The sequence below is a fragment of the Prinia subflava genome, chromosome 1 (assembly GCF_021018805.1).
Source record: "Prinia subflava isolate CZ2003 ecotype Zambia chromosome 1, Cam_Psub_1.2, whole genome shotgun sequence".
NCBI lineage: Eukaryota > Metazoa > Chordata > Aves > Passeriformes > Cisticolidae > Prinia > Prinia subflava.
In genome coordinates this window covers 70,934,492-70,949,836 of record NC_086247.1, presented here as the reverse complement: position 1 = coordinate 70,949,836, position 15,345 = coordinate 70,934,492, and the positions used below count along the sequence as shown (strand labels likewise).

At 35.4% G+C, this 15,345-nt stretch overlaps 1 protein-coding gene across 1 annotated transcript in view; it reads left to right on the top strand.

The window, feature by feature from the left end:
* Nucleotides 1-15,345, top strand: part of ABCA13 (ATP binding cassette subfamily A member 13) — a 173,327-nt gene that overhangs the window by 57,460 nt on the left and 100,522 nt on the right. The window contains exons 23-29 of the mRNA XM_063399467.1: nt 4,196-4,372; nt 6,327-6,627; nt 7,443-7,557; nt 8,731-9,060; nt 9,983-10,052; nt 11,082-11,216; nt 12,613-12,750. Of these exons, the coding sequence (XP_063255537.1) occupies nt 4,196-4,372; nt 6,327-6,627; nt 7,443-7,557; nt 8,731-9,060; nt 9,983-10,052; nt 11,082-11,216; nt 12,613-12,750 (1,266 nt within the window). The remainder of the gene's footprint in view (nt 1-4,195; nt 4,373-6,326; nt 6,628-7,442; nt 7,558-8,730; nt 9,061-9,982; nt 10,053-11,081; nt 11,217-12,612; nt 12,751-15,345) is intronic.

Genomic DNA, 15,345 nt, shown 5'->3' with positions numbered 1-15,345 from the left:
TGGTGCAGTCTGTTGCTCACACTGTTGGTGTGAGCTGATGTGGCTTTTCTTTAGCAGACAGGTTGTGAGGTTTAGTTGAAATTGTCTTGGTTTGAAGGCTTTCCTTGAAGATTAGGACTGCTTGTGCACACTTCCAATGAGAAAAATGGCAAATGGTATCTGGAACTCAAACTGGAAAACATCGGGTCTCTGTGTCCTCCTTAGGCAAGGGACTGAAATTTGAATCTGCTTTCTCTTCAGATGATTTTCTTAACCAGTGAACTGCTGGCTAGTCTGGGTTAGGCACAGCTCACTCCTTGAGGTGAAGACAGATCATAATGCAGCTAAAAAACAAGCCCACAGCATCACAATATTGGAAAGATTGGAAGGAGGAAAGAGCAAGTCTCTTTAACTTCAGGGTGTGCTGGAAACGTGGCCATCTCAATCTATTAGTTGAGTAATAGCTGGATTTTGTGTGTGTGGACCTAACACTTAGAACTACATGATAGGTTATGGAAAAACAATATTTCATCAAATAGATATCATGGTCTCTGGAATTATCAGATCCATCTTCACTGATGCAGACAACATCAAAGAAATCTGTACCTGTGTTTCTCAAGCTATAGCATTTTAACAGAGCTAAAGGACATTTGATAATATGTAATAAATAGTTAATAGTTTGGATGGTCAGGACAAAATATAGTTTAAGTAGAGTGGCTTATGAAACTAGAATTTCCTTATTTTAAGGGAATATAGTTGATAAAATTAACATTGTATAAAAACTGAAAATCAATAGGAGCTAGAGATCACAAGAGCATTTATGCCTTTGTAAAACTGATCTCTCCGAAGTGCCAGAGCACTCCTCTGCATTTATTATAATTCTTTGTATAGATTCACTTGGTTGTTTTGTTTCTTGAAAAATGATATGCACTCTTATTTTTATCTTAGCTTGTGTACTTTTTGTTCATTTTATTACACCATAATAAAATAATGTTACACACCATCATGTGTAACTTAACTCTGTTCTTATGGGTTTTTTTAAAATTTCATTAATCTTACAGTGCATCAGCTCTTTAGCCCTGTAATTACCTTGCTTGCATCCAACCTTGAATATATCCGTGTTACTGGTTTTACCACTCACAATCTTTATTTTCATCCAAAGCTCCAGCTTTTTAAAATCTCCTGATCTCTGTGATTGTCATCTAACTGAAGCAAATATTCCCTTCTTTAGCACATCTACACTCTCATACAGATGATTTTTAATTATCCTCAAATTACAAGGTGCTTGTGTCTTTTTTTTATTTCTCTACAATGATACAAAAAGTGTTAACAGACTGGTGTTTTCTGTGCTACTCCTGCTGTAAAATGTCCTGGACAGAGTGGATAGATGTAGAACTCTTCCAATGTCTCTATAAAATCATCATGCTGCAAGACCTCGCAAGGGTAACAATTTCTAAAACTGTTTGGCAGGATTTTGAACTGTCGAGATCTGTCAGAGTTACTCAGGTTGAGCAAGGTAAATATTTAGGCTGAGGGCTGAAAAGCTTGTGGTTTTTAGTCCCTTTACTTTCTAAGCTGGCTGTGTGTGGGCAAGGCAATTGTTTTTCTCTATGCTTGCTTTGCAGCCCAGCAACATGCAATAATTTCCTACCGATCTTGTATAAACCCTGTCCCACTAGAACTTGAGCTCCTTGCTGGGCACAGTCCTTAGAAACTTTCAGAAGGCACTGGGAGGTGTTCATGCTGCAAGCTCCCCTTTTAAATTCTTGCTTGTTGAGTCTCTCTTGTCCTTCTTCTGTGATTTCTCCCAGACAGGAATTTTGTTTTTTTCACTATCAAGGACTCTTACAGAGGCTACATGGGACTCTGTGTATAACAGCCATGGTGATAAAAAAAAAACAAGACCAAAACAAGCAGCTTTCCTTTGTGCTATCCCTCTGCTGCCCTCATTGTAATGAAATAGTTTCATGTGTGTTTAGAAGGCAGGAAACAAATAGCTGTAGTGCCATACTGAAAACTGTGCTACCACCCAAATCTTCTGATAACTAGAAACTTTCTAAATTTCTAGATATTTGACCTAATTTTGTTTATTCCTGATTTATTCCAATATAAAGCAACTTCCAGCAACTATTTTTTTACTTAAATAGCACTCGTACCCAATGATTTTACATAAAACATTTTAATTTTCTCCCAGTCACTTGATAAGTTAAACAAGCTGAGTGGAAGATAAGGACTGACTTGATTTTTAACAAAATATGAAGATAATAGTAAACACAAATTTTCCAAGTTTTTCATTCATAATTGCTACATTTATTAATGGGAAGAAAAAAAGTCATCAAATCTATAGATCTTGATTTTAAAATGTTCATGTAGATTGCATTTTTTCATATATGTGTTATTTCTGTGATGGAGTACAGAAGTTCATGCACATTAAGACAATGTTTTTTTCCAGAAATATACCACACTCCAAGCCAACAGCAATATATATGTTATTTCTTATGCAAAAATATTCAACAATTTAACTCATGATAGAAGCTTTTCTTAGCTAATTATTGATTTCAAGTTAAGATCCTGTGTGAGTATCTACCACTCAGTGACAGAATGCTTTCAGTTGGAGGGGACTTTAAGGATGGTGTAGCTCTGATCCCTCTGCCATGGGGCCACCTTTTGCTAGACCAGGTTGCTCAGAGCCCCCGTCCAACCTGGCCTTGAGCGCTTCCAGGCTTGGGGCATTCACAGCTTCTCTGGACAACCTGTTCTAATCTAAGCCTGCTTTCTCACAGTTTAAAGCTGTTCCCTCTTGTCCTATCCGTATATGCCCCTGTAAAACATCTGTCCCTAGCTTTTTTGTAGGCCCCCTTCAGGCCACAATAAGATCTGGAAGGTGCTATGAGATCTATCTGGAGCCTTCCCTTCTCCAGGCTGAACAACTCCAACTCTCTCAGCCTGTCTTCATACAGAATAATGTATATAGCGCTACATATAGTTACATACATATATATTAAAAATATATGAAAACTCTGCCATTCGGGGTTAATGTTAGGAATATTCTCTTCTCTCTAGAGAAGGGAATAAGGGGCAGCATGGGTGTTTCCTTTATTGTCCTCCTCAAGGATAGCCATAAATAAGACATTTATTAACTGTATTCGGTTATGATTTCTCTCAACCAATGGATTCACCCTGTCATCGTTTGCCTGTCTTTTGAATTCTAGACTGTCAGTTCCTCTGCTCTTTCTCCTTGTGCACTTTACCCTTTCTCACTGTTAATCATGCCTCTACTTCAGACTGCTTCATACATTTTCCACTTATCTACCCTCCTATGGTAATATTTCCTGTGCTGATGCTGACTAATGTCTATGATCCAAGATTTGTCTGTCACCACTGTTATCATAGGAGGTCATCACCTGTCCTTTTTAAAGCCTATATCTTCAAGTGAGTGTTGAAAATTTGAGATGGAAATTGTGTTGGCTGTTTTATAGCATTGTTTATTACCTGAGAAATTCAAATCTTTTTGTTAAATCTAGATGGGTTAAGATTGTTTCTAGATCATGCTATCCTTCTGATTATTCTCTCAAACATAAGGATATGGCATCATCCCTACATTCTCTACCAACAGATGAAGATCTGAATTCCTCCAAACGTTGAGTTTTTTAGAGACCAGGTTTTGATTAAGATACACATTCATCCTGGATCCATAGATAAAGCAAAAATTAGGAGATTATGAGGCTTTTTTCAGATGCTTTTAAATGTAGGACTCCAGTCAAAATGTTTGCACTCTATATAATGTAGTTCTTGAAGTTTTCACAGTATCAAGGAGAAAAGAACTGGATAATATCTTGCTAAATGAGAGATTAATATATCTATTATGATGTCTGAGGTACAGTAATTCCCTTGTATTTGTGGAAGTAGTTATGGAAACATAAGAAAAGGTTAGAAGTCCTATAACTTCCGGGGTGTAGGCTCTTTCTAGAACTCTCCTAGAACTTATTACATTTATTATTCCTCTGAAATTGAAGGAAAGAGCAGCTGAGGGCTTGTAAAAGCCACTGAGACATGAACTACACTTCCACAAGTTCACACTAAAATTTCTATGTTTTTTAAACATTGGGTTTTTTTAATACAAAGAGGATTTACTCTTACAGGACGTGCAGTTGACAGGACACCTTTTTGTTCTGACCATTACAACTGAGCAAGTCCAATTTGTTTCCTTATTTAGAAACTATGATGAACAAGATGCTTAACAGCTCAACAAGTAAACAGATTGACCTGTTGACAAGACTTGTTGTAAATATCTCTTCCTGTGTGTCACTGGACCGTTTCCAGCCTTTTGACTCTATAGAGAAATTGGAGGAGAAGGCTCATGAACTCATGCAGAAGAACAATCTTTTGGCTAGTAAGTACCTTATGTAAAATGTGTTTTTACAGAAAATTTCAGACTTTTTAGTTGTTGCCTGTGTTAATTGATAAGGTAGGTTAAGGATACACCTTTCTAAGCGTGCATCGAATCCCATGTAATGCAGTCAACATAAAGCACATTTGAATGTTCTAATATAAGCTGGAAAGACTAACTGTATTGTTTTAACTGTGGAATGGCCCAATGAATCCTTGGAGTCTCTTATTTCTATCAAAATATTTAAAAGAATGGCCATAAATATTTAAAGAAGAAAAATATTTTTTAAAAGAGTGAAATACTGAGGAAACTTGCAAAGGTGACAAGATCATCTAGATTACATACTTTTAAAATTTATTTTTTATAGAAAGACACCTGAGAGAAATTAGCTTTTTTATTTAGAGTATATAAGCTCTTAAAGAATTGCTTTTCTTCCTTGGGATTACACTTTTTCTCCTTTACCTGCATTATATGGTTATTGCTGAGAATCAATTTTACAGAAGATTTTAAAAGGCAAGAATATTTTTCCATAACATACACACCTGTCTTGCAGAAAATTGCATACAGTGTTTCCAAAAGAGAGGCCCCCTGAATTCTGTAAAAAGTGTTCCACAACATTCTCCCACTGTTGTTTTGGGGGTTTTTGTCCCCCTTATGCCTATAAGTGTACAACAGAAGACATGAGAAAGCAGTTGTAAAGAAGGAAACTGTTCAGTCTGGAATCCCATGCTCGTTTTGTGATCTGCACAGTACCCTGGAAATTGCCACCCTCTAGCAATATAAAACAACAGGCTATTTCCTTGAGACAAGGAAAATTGTTCAGGAGTGTTTTGGAGAAGGCAAGCTGTTTACCTCTCTAAGGAAAGAAATGGACAGCTAAATCTTTGCCCTCAGAAAACTGAATTATCAAATTCTACTTCCATTTTTCTTCCACTTACCTAGGGAAGGGTCATATGCTAATATAAGCCAAGACATTTTATTTGGAGTATTTTTCAGCATTATGGCCTTATCATCTTTTCACATTATTAGAGAGAGAAGATGGCTTTTTAAGGAATCTAATGTGTCCAACATGTCAGTGCTACATGCTTTGATGTAGGCGTATATTCCTTTCCATAGAAAGATGTTAAACTAGAATAGAATTTTCTTTTCTTTTTTTGTGATCTTCAGAGCCTTCATAGCTTCACAGAATGTCTTAGAAAATCAACTGTTTGTGCAAATAGGAAAATGGCCATTTGAAAGAAATCAGGTTTGCAGTAAAGTATTCTGTATTTTATTATCTTTTAGAGAGCCAGATGGTAGGTAAGACATTTCTCCCAAGGAAGAAAGGGGCTACATTTAGCATTTATCCAGAAGTCCTAAAAAGTCTGGATCACAAAAAAAGAGAACACAAGTAGTTTCATGTATTTGGCTTCATCTGTACAGCTACATATTGAGCTTTCCTCTGTTTGGTTGGGTTTTTTTTTCCTTTACAAAGAGCTAGGAAAAACAAACGTGAATTCTGCTGTGCTAAACTAGAAGTTCTGCAACTGACTTGAAGATTAATATCAGAGTAAATTTTAGTGGGACGGTACTGTTTACTTTGTCATCTACTTATGGAAGCTGTTATTTTTTGATGCACAAATTTTAAGGCTGCTGCTTTTACTGTGGAACTGATATCAGTCCCCCAGAAAGGACTAAATGTGGATGCAAAGAGAAAACTACAGCTCAAAAAAAGACAAATCATCTCAGATAAAAATGATTTTTTATGAACCCATTTATCATGTGAATAATATTTTACATTTCATATTCATGAACGTGAAAAATGTGTCTCTGAAACCTGCCATTTTTGGGCTTGGGATCAAGAAAGCTTGGAGGCTTGCCCTGGCAGATTAATGCATCCTATATCATATGGTAATTCGCCATGAGTTAACTATGGAAATAGCATAAATTACATAAGCTTCTTTTCTCTTTGTATCAGGTATCATCTTCAATACATCAGAGGACAAGAGGCAAGATTCTAGCAATCTCCTTCCAAGACACATTTCATATACCATTAGAACCAGTGTTCTCTACAGCATGAGAACAGATTTGATTAAAAACCCAACATGGAAATCCCATCCCCACAAGTTGCCAGCTGATGGGTTTAAATATAACCATGTCTTTATTCCTCTTCAAGACATGATTGAGAGGGCAATTATTTCAGCACAGACTGGGACAGACACCTCAGAGACAGCAGTTCAGGTGCAAGCCATGCCTTACCCTTGTCACACCAGTGATCTGTAAGTAAAATCTCAGCTTTTTAATTTGATGTGTTATCCTTGTTAGATTAGTTCTAGAGAACTTGGGATCCTACTAGTTTCCCACTTTCCAGTGGGTGAATGTATATTTCTGCACAGGCCTGAACAAGTACATGCAATACTGGAGTATTATAGCACAGCAAATATTGTCCAACAGCTGTGTTTAACATAACGTGTTATACAACGTTTGTCTGGCAGACAACCCCTGACAAAATGCTTGCAGCCATAATGTGCAGTAGTCTGCTGGACAGAGGCTGTGTCAACATAGTGTGCAATTAACTTGGATTATTCTAAGAGATACCTTTAAAATCCTTAGTTGTCCTGTACACAAACTGTAAATCAATCCCTTGAAAGGTGAAGTTGATGCAGCAAAAGTGTACGGTTGTTCTCTGTAAAACCATCAAAGCATCACAATTATTAGATTTTAAAATTAGTCAGTGGTAATAAATTTGTTAAAGTGGATTGAAAATTGACTGGTCATTCTATTTCTTTTTGTCCAAATGTATTACTTTGCCATCAACACAAATCTGAATTTTGTTTGACTTTGAATGAAGCCCTAAAGAGTAATTGTATCAACTGTATGATTTAAAATACTATAATATAGAATAATAATAATATTGTACCAATACATACATTTAGCTTGTTACTTAAAAAATAAATAATTCGAACCAGAACAGGAATAAATCTTATTGTTGATGTCAGATCTTATTTTGTGCATGTTATTAACCTATTAACATTCTGCTAGAAAACAGTTTATCTTTATGGGCTGACAGCTCTTCATATTTGTTTTTTCATAGATTCTTGAACAACATAGGTTTCTTTTTCCCACTTATGATGATGTTAACATGGATGGTTTCAGTTGCTGGTATGGTTCGCAAACTGGTTTATGAAAGAGAAATTCATCTTGAAGAGGTAAGAGACTGATTAACCTCTGAAAAAAAAAATTATTCATTTAAGTGCACTGAAATGCAAAACTTGTGAGGAACTTTTAAGTACTCATAATCCAGATGGCTTTGTTTTCACTTGTTTCCTCTGGGCAGTAGGTTCTAGTTCTAGCTGCCAACTCAGACTCACAACATTGTTTGAGCATCAGTATGCAAATATTGTCCATGCAATAAAAAGCAACAAGCAAAAGTTGAAGATGGAAAGTGTTATTTGGGAAGGCCTTGTGATTAGAATGATTTCTGTTCTGTATTCTTTTTCATATTTTGCTCTATGTAGTCTGTAATGATAAAAGTACCTAAAATAAATTAAGAATTTGTTATGTACTGTGTAATTATCAGAAATGGAAAGGAGATTGCATACCAAAAAGAAAATGAGACAATTATTTGCTTCTATCAACAGCTAGCCTTCACAGGTGCTAAGCATTTGGAAGGACAGGGTCCTTGTGATACATTTTCTATAGAGATAAATACATTTTTTAAGAATTACACTGATTTCACTGTATCAGCAGAACTACTTCTTGAGTAAGATTTTTTTATTTGGGGAATTATTGAGGGGTTATATAATTTCTCTAGTCTTTCTGAGACAAAATAAAGTCTCTTTAATGCTCCAAAATATTAAGTCAACTTAATATTAATTTTGATGATCTTATGAGATTGTATCCAAACACATGCTCTTAGAAAAAGAGGGATGTTCTTCATACCTGGCTAAATTATTATTTACCTGGTAATACATAAAGGTTACAAACTATGTTTCTTTCAGAAAATCAACAGGCTGGGAAAAAATATTTGTATATACGTTGCTGGGGATAGTCTCAGTACTTTTTAGAGTATAAAAAGGCAAACTTCTCACTGCAAGAACCAGTAAGCTGACATCTGTTCTTGAAACCCTGTGCAAAGGAGAGTTTTGCTGAGCGTGGTGACTCCTTGTGCTCGTGTATGATGATCTCAGAAACTGCCCTGCTCAGGAACATAGCTGATCCAAGGGAGAGCACAAGACAAAAGAAAGAAGAAATTTAAGGGAAAGATGAGATCCTATGGGAAGCTGACAGTGTTATGGTGACAACATGTTTTGTTAAAGAAAGAGAAACAAAAAGAAAGTTTTTTTCCTAACTTTAACTCTCTTTGCTATTTTGTCTTGCAGTATATGAAGACAATGGGTGTGTATCCAGCCATTCATTTCTTTGCTTGGTTTTTGGAGAATGTCATTGTGCTCACAGTAAGCAGCTGTGCTCTGGCCATCATTTTAAAAGCAAGTGGTATCTTTGCTTATAGCAATGGCTTCCTTATCTTCCTTTTTCTCCTGGAATTTGGAGTTACAGTTATCATGTTAAGCTACTTTTTGGGCGCGTTTTTCAGCAGTGCCGATACAGCAGCTCTGAGTGCCAGCCTTGTCTATATGATCAGCTTTTTACCCTACATAGTTTTGTTGGTCTTGCAGAACCAGCTGAGTTTCACCAACCAGATTATAATGGTAAATATTTCTTCTTTTCTAATTTTCCTCCTCCAACTATGCTGTGAATTTCTATAGCTTCAAAACTTCGGACCATAACATATTTATCTTTTCTCATGTTTCTGTTTGCTTTTGTGATCATTGAAATAAATCACACTAATAAATCTCCAACTGAGAAAATATTTAGAAGGTAGAAAGGAATGAAAAATAAGTTTTTGGGGCAATATTGTAAACAGAAAATATCAGTCAGTTGCATTTCTCATACTCGTGGGTTCTCGTAATGTCTTGACCTCAAAATATTTGTACATTAGTGTATTTTCAAGATCAACTGATGACATGCCACTTCTCAAAGTCATTATTTCTTTGGAAAAAAACTAGTGATCAATTTTCTGTTAATATAATTGGAGAATAGATCAGAAATTTGCCCAACCATATAACCTGAGGTATATATTTCTTTGGTGTAGGTTCTTTCAGGTCCTTTCCTGTTCTATGTGATCCATAGGCTGTGTTAGGTCTTTGTACTGTCCTAACATACTATACTGTATGAGTGTGACATCAAATATCACCATCATAGAAAGTCAACCCTATTTCACAAATTACGGCTTCATTATTTCAAAATAACTCACTAAACTAAGCTGATGGAATAATTCATACAGTGTTAAAAAATGCTCATTTTTTCAGTGTCGGTTTGTCAGATAAAATAACACTTTCCAGTATTAATAACTAGATCAGTGGAGCTCTGTTAGGTGGAGCAAATACTACTAAGGTTTGTGGGGGAGTATGGTTAAAACATAAAATGAAATAGCAACCATTAGCCTAGAGGGAAAAAAGAGTCTATTTACTTTGTGCTTGATTTTAGTATCACAATATATTTTATGTCATAGAACTTGTTAACAACTTTTTTATTTGATGTTCACATGCTCCTTCTCCTCTGTCATTGTAGTGTCTTCTTTCTACAACCGCCTTTGGGGAAGGAATATTTTTCATTACATATTTTGAAGGCCAAGAAATAGGTAAGCTCTTTGGTTAGGATAAAAGCTTTGTAATTATTATTTCAAAAACTACACTTGGAAAAAGTCTCTAATGAGTTAACAAGCTGGCTCAAGTTCAGGTATTTAAAGAGATGTAATCCTTTTTTTTTACTATTATGGCAAGACCAATATTGATGACAGTGGATGTTTCAAACTATCAAAAAGTACCACAATGATACAACAGTTTGCAAGAGTGGAAGAGACAGTTGCAGAAAATAATACATAAATTTCCCATCAGATATTTCATCAAAATGACTCAACTTTAGTGAAGGAAGGGCAAAATGTGTTTTGGGGAAAAACTACTTTCCTTGACAATTGTGGAAAAAGAATTGTAGAAGCAATATCATAACCCACTGTACTGCAAACAAACTAGCATTTTCAGTGAAAAAAAAGAGCAATTTTTTAAATAAATTTACAACTTTGTTAGTTTTGTTTTCCATTTAGCAGCATTGTACATTTCTGTAGCACTAGTGTTTGCATCTTTTTTCTTTTCATGTCTTATGCAATGTAATAACTTTATGACAATTATTCAGTGAGTTCATTTCTGTTTACCTCTGAGTGCAGTCAATGTACAGAAAGCTTCTTAGTTAGAATTCAGAGATTTAAATCTTCAGATGTAGCAGTATAGAAATTATATTAAACTTTGTGTAATCCTTTTCTTTATATCAGTAGAGTGGCTTAAAGCTTGATTCATTGGTCATTGCCCCATTTTGTCAATGTTGTAGTTCTTTTTCTTTTGCCAAATTAAGGGCCAGCTAAAATTTCATAAGCAGCCCTTTCTACAACAGCTTCTCTATATTTTCCCAGCAGCAGTGTCACCTGCTGTTCTAAACACAGGCTTGGAGAGGCATAGAAATGTTTTTCTGTTCGTTAGGATTACTGTTATAAACTATGATTTGTCTGGTGCCAGTGCTTAAATACCCAGAAGTGCTTGGTGTTGATGTGTTTGTGATCTTTAATGCTGTGCTGATTTAGCTTTGACCTTTAAAAAATCATTGTTATTACTACCAGGAATTCAGTGGCATAATGTGCACCAGTCAATGGCACAAGGAGGATACCTGACCTTTGGATGGATGTGCTGGATGATGTTCTTTGACTCCATTTTATATTTTGTAGGTGGCTGGTATTTCAGCAATATTATTCCTGGTAAGATCATTGTTCTTATTCCATGTTTTTGAGGAAGTTATTTAATATTGTTCATCCAATATTCTCTTAACTGTTCAGCCACTATAGGAAACACTTATTGTGGTGTTGTCTTTCTTGGTTTTATGTAAATAAAACAAAAATACGTATTTTTCTGAGTTATGATTCTGTTGTGCAAAACTCTCTATCTTTAGGGACTGGGAAACGACATCTTCCTACATACATAAATATTGAGTAGTGCCAATACACGGACTAGGATTTGCAGCCAGGCATGAAATATCTTTTGTCTGCTGATGGGTAGGCCAAATATTTGATAGAATTAGGAATTTATTGGATCTTCAGAGTAAGAGAGCTTAATCTAGTAGCAAAACTTCCTGGGAAAATGGTGACTCTCCTATCAGTACCTGGTCTGAAACCCATGAACAACAGCATGTTTTTCAGATCATAAAAACTTGAGACAGTGCAGTAACTGTATCTTGGTCCCAATCAGTCCACAGTACAGTGCATAGAGAAAACAAATTGATTTTCAAGTACATTTTCAGAAAGTAATGGTGTTTTTAAAAAATTTTTTTCATGAATCAAGTTTTGTAACTCTTGTTGAGTTGGTCGATGTATTTTTAATCATAGCCTCATGCCTCACTGTATGTTTTACCTTTCCTCTGATGATTTACCTTTCCTCTGATTTGCATATGTCACTTTTTCTTCTGGCTACTTTGTATTTTTTTAATTAAAATTAATTTTGCCTTTAATTAATTAGTTTTCATTTTGCAAGATAGGGGTGGGTGGAATATGCAACTGAATTTTAAAACTCTGCCTTAAATTGACACTTGCCCTTCAGTGTCAAACATAATGACACTTCATACAGGGAGAGTGTGTATTGTGTGATGGGTAAGTAATGCCTGAAAAGATCAGGCTATGACAAAGATCAGTTTGTATATAGGAGTGTGTTTTTTGCCCTTTTTGTTTATGTGCCACAATAAGTGTTTCTTAGAGTGGCTGACTTGTTTGCATTTTACATATATTAATGAAAGACATGGTGTGATGGACTATCTTTATAATAAAAAATAGGCTCTTTCTCTTAGCAGGCTATTTGATGGTGCATTTTTTCACCATGGGTTACAAGATTAGGTTAAGTTTCTGATTCTTTTACATTTTGTAGCTGATTTGGAGACAGGTTAAAGCATAATTGAGGCTTGATTATTTTATGGAAGAACCTTATTTTATAACCAAATTACATTTTGACACTTTATTAAAATTTTTAAGCAAAGAAAAATATTTGGGCTAATTAAATGGTCTAACCAGCTCATTGTAAGCAAGCAAAGCATAGAACATTTTTAATCTGCAAACAGATGGAAAATGACTAAATTTTTCAACAGTTTTTATCATAATTCTAATATAGGAAAATTTGGATTAAGGAACCGATGGTACTTTCCCTTTACTGTTTCTTACTGGAAGAACCTGTGTGGTACAGAGAGAAGCAAGAGACATTATCTGAATTCTAACATGTTTTTCTTCAATGAAAACTTCCAAGAAAAAGGTTTGTAGTAATAAAATTTGAACAATGACTTCTTTTTTTCTTAATGGTGTGCTAGTCATAGTCAATCTGCTTTTATCACTGCTTGGTCCTGTTTTATATGTTTAGATCTTGTCCCTTTCTCTCTTTCATTATATAGTATATACTATGAATATTATATAGTAACTGTTACATTTTACTATCCCCTGTAATGATTGATTCATTCTGTGAAAACTATTGTACAGAAATATTTAAGAAAACTCTTTAAAAGATGTAAAATAAGTATCTTTTGGGTTCATCCTGTCCCATTGTATTGCCTCTTTGTTTTGTCTGGATCTTTTGGAGTTCACTGAATCTTTCATACTCTTATTGAATTTGAAAAGTGTTGGGTTTTATTAACTTTTAAAAAAATTGCTTCTTTTTTCAGTGGAAAAATTAACTTTGTTAATTTCTTTCCCTTCTGTTTCTAATTTCCCCCTTCTATAATCACTGTTCTCTCTGTCTCTACTTCTTAGCCTTTTGTCTAGAAAGCTGTTATTGTAACTAATTTTTATCAGCCTCCAGATAATTTCACTACTTTTCTGTGTATGTTCACTTCCTTACAATTAATTCAGATTTTTTTACCTTTTTCTCCCTCTCCAGTCCCTTTAAGGACGTTCCCACATTTAGTTTAGGTTTTGGAAATGAAGGAGTAAGTCACTCTCACCTATATTCCATCTTGGGCCTTAGAACAACATGACGGGTTGTTGTGCTTTTTTTGGACATTACGATATCTTAGAAATGATCCAGCTGTCTGTAGCATAGGTGAAGAAACTGAACAACTCAGTTTTACAGGGGCTTTCTCCTAGATTAGAGAAGACTTCAGAATGTCTTGAGGTTCTTTTAAACACTTGTGGAAAAAGAATTTATATGAGTTTTGTATGAATCTCTGCAATTTGGAACTCCATTTTGTTAAGATGACTGTGTTTGGTCCTTACATAAAATGAAGATTCCCAGGGTTTCCCTCTGGGTTCACCACATAACCTGTGGAAAACAAAGACATAAACTTCTCTGCCTGGCCAGTTATTAGTATGGTTTCTGGCTCAAGTTATTTAAGTGTTTGCTTACATTTGGTGGGTCGCTTTTGCTCATGTCATGTGCTTGGTAGCAATTTGCCTGTGTGTGATTGCTAAAACTGTCATGCCGCAAAGGAGCATGCTGTCCTTTAAAAGAATTGTGTGCCATTTTAATGACAATGGGATAAATGCAGCCATGAAGAATTTTCATGAAACGGAAAAGTGACTTGTGTCCAGACAATTCCTTCACTTGTTCTGTACAGCCCAGGTAAGGACTGGTCCCAGGGGCGTGGAGAACATTTAGGAAACCAGAGGTGTGTGAGAGAGGAGTTGGGAGTGTAGGTCCTATCAGCTGGAACCACAACTATAGCAGGGCTGGCAGTGACCAGGGTGCTGCGTACCCACTTGGAACAAACACCCCTTTGGAGAAGTCCCAGGGTAATCAGTTTAGTGCTTCTTAGTAACTTGGAGCTCTCCCTCTGAGTCTTTCCTGAGCTATGTTGTCTGAGGCCCACTCGACACTTGAATGTTTTTTTGTTAATTTAAAGGATGTAAATTTAGGAAACAGCAGAAAGGTACCTGGAAGAGAGGTGCATGGGTAGGAGACCTCAGTAGTGTCACAACTGCTGGTAGTACCTTGCTAGCAAATGACCTCAAGTTTAGAAGGAATTTTTGCCAGAAGCTTAAAATTGAGTATGAAAGCAGCAAAACAACTTCTTCATTCACTGTGTAAACAAACCAGTCTTTGAAATTATTATGTTTATTTTTTATTTATCATTTGATTTATAGGATTCAAGCTTTTTTATGTATAGGATAATTCTCTGTTTTTATCATGTTTGCATTTTATTTATGTAGAAGTATTGAAAAGAATATAACTATAAACCATAAATATCTTACATACATGTATATTCATTAGAATAATTCTCTCATAATTCTTAGGCATAAAAGTTTGTTTCTTTGGACTAATATTCCAATATGGCTTGCCTTTGCTTAAAAAGAAAATAAACCAACTCACTGCCAGATCTCTCAGTAACAATGAGTCAATAAAATATTAAAAATAATAATGTAATGGGGCTGCGAATTGACTGTGCTCATGTTTGGAAAGTAGTGCAAACCTGACATGGAAAGGAAGACAACTTCATGGGTGTCATATGGCATCTCAGTTTCCTGAGGGTGTTACCTCACAGTTAGAACACTGTTGAATATCTGCTTGCCTTGAGGACCTAGATTTTTGCTTAGATTAGGCTGCTGCTCTGAATAATTTCAGAGATCTACTTTGCTTAGTTGACTGAGGAGAATTGAGAAGATTTACTGCCTGTGTCTGTGAGTGTTATGTCAGTGCTGTGTGCTTGAAACTGGATGACATATGTGAAGTAGCTTACACAGAATTCTCCATTGCTTATGGGCATGAAAAAGGATTCAATTCAAGTAATATTATTGTAAGTATATTTTTACTAGAAATAAAATATAGCAACTTTTTTATGACTTTATCAAGACATATGTAGACATGCACATAACTTGGCATAAGTGTTATAGGTTGCTTTTTAAAACTGCAAATGGGCTA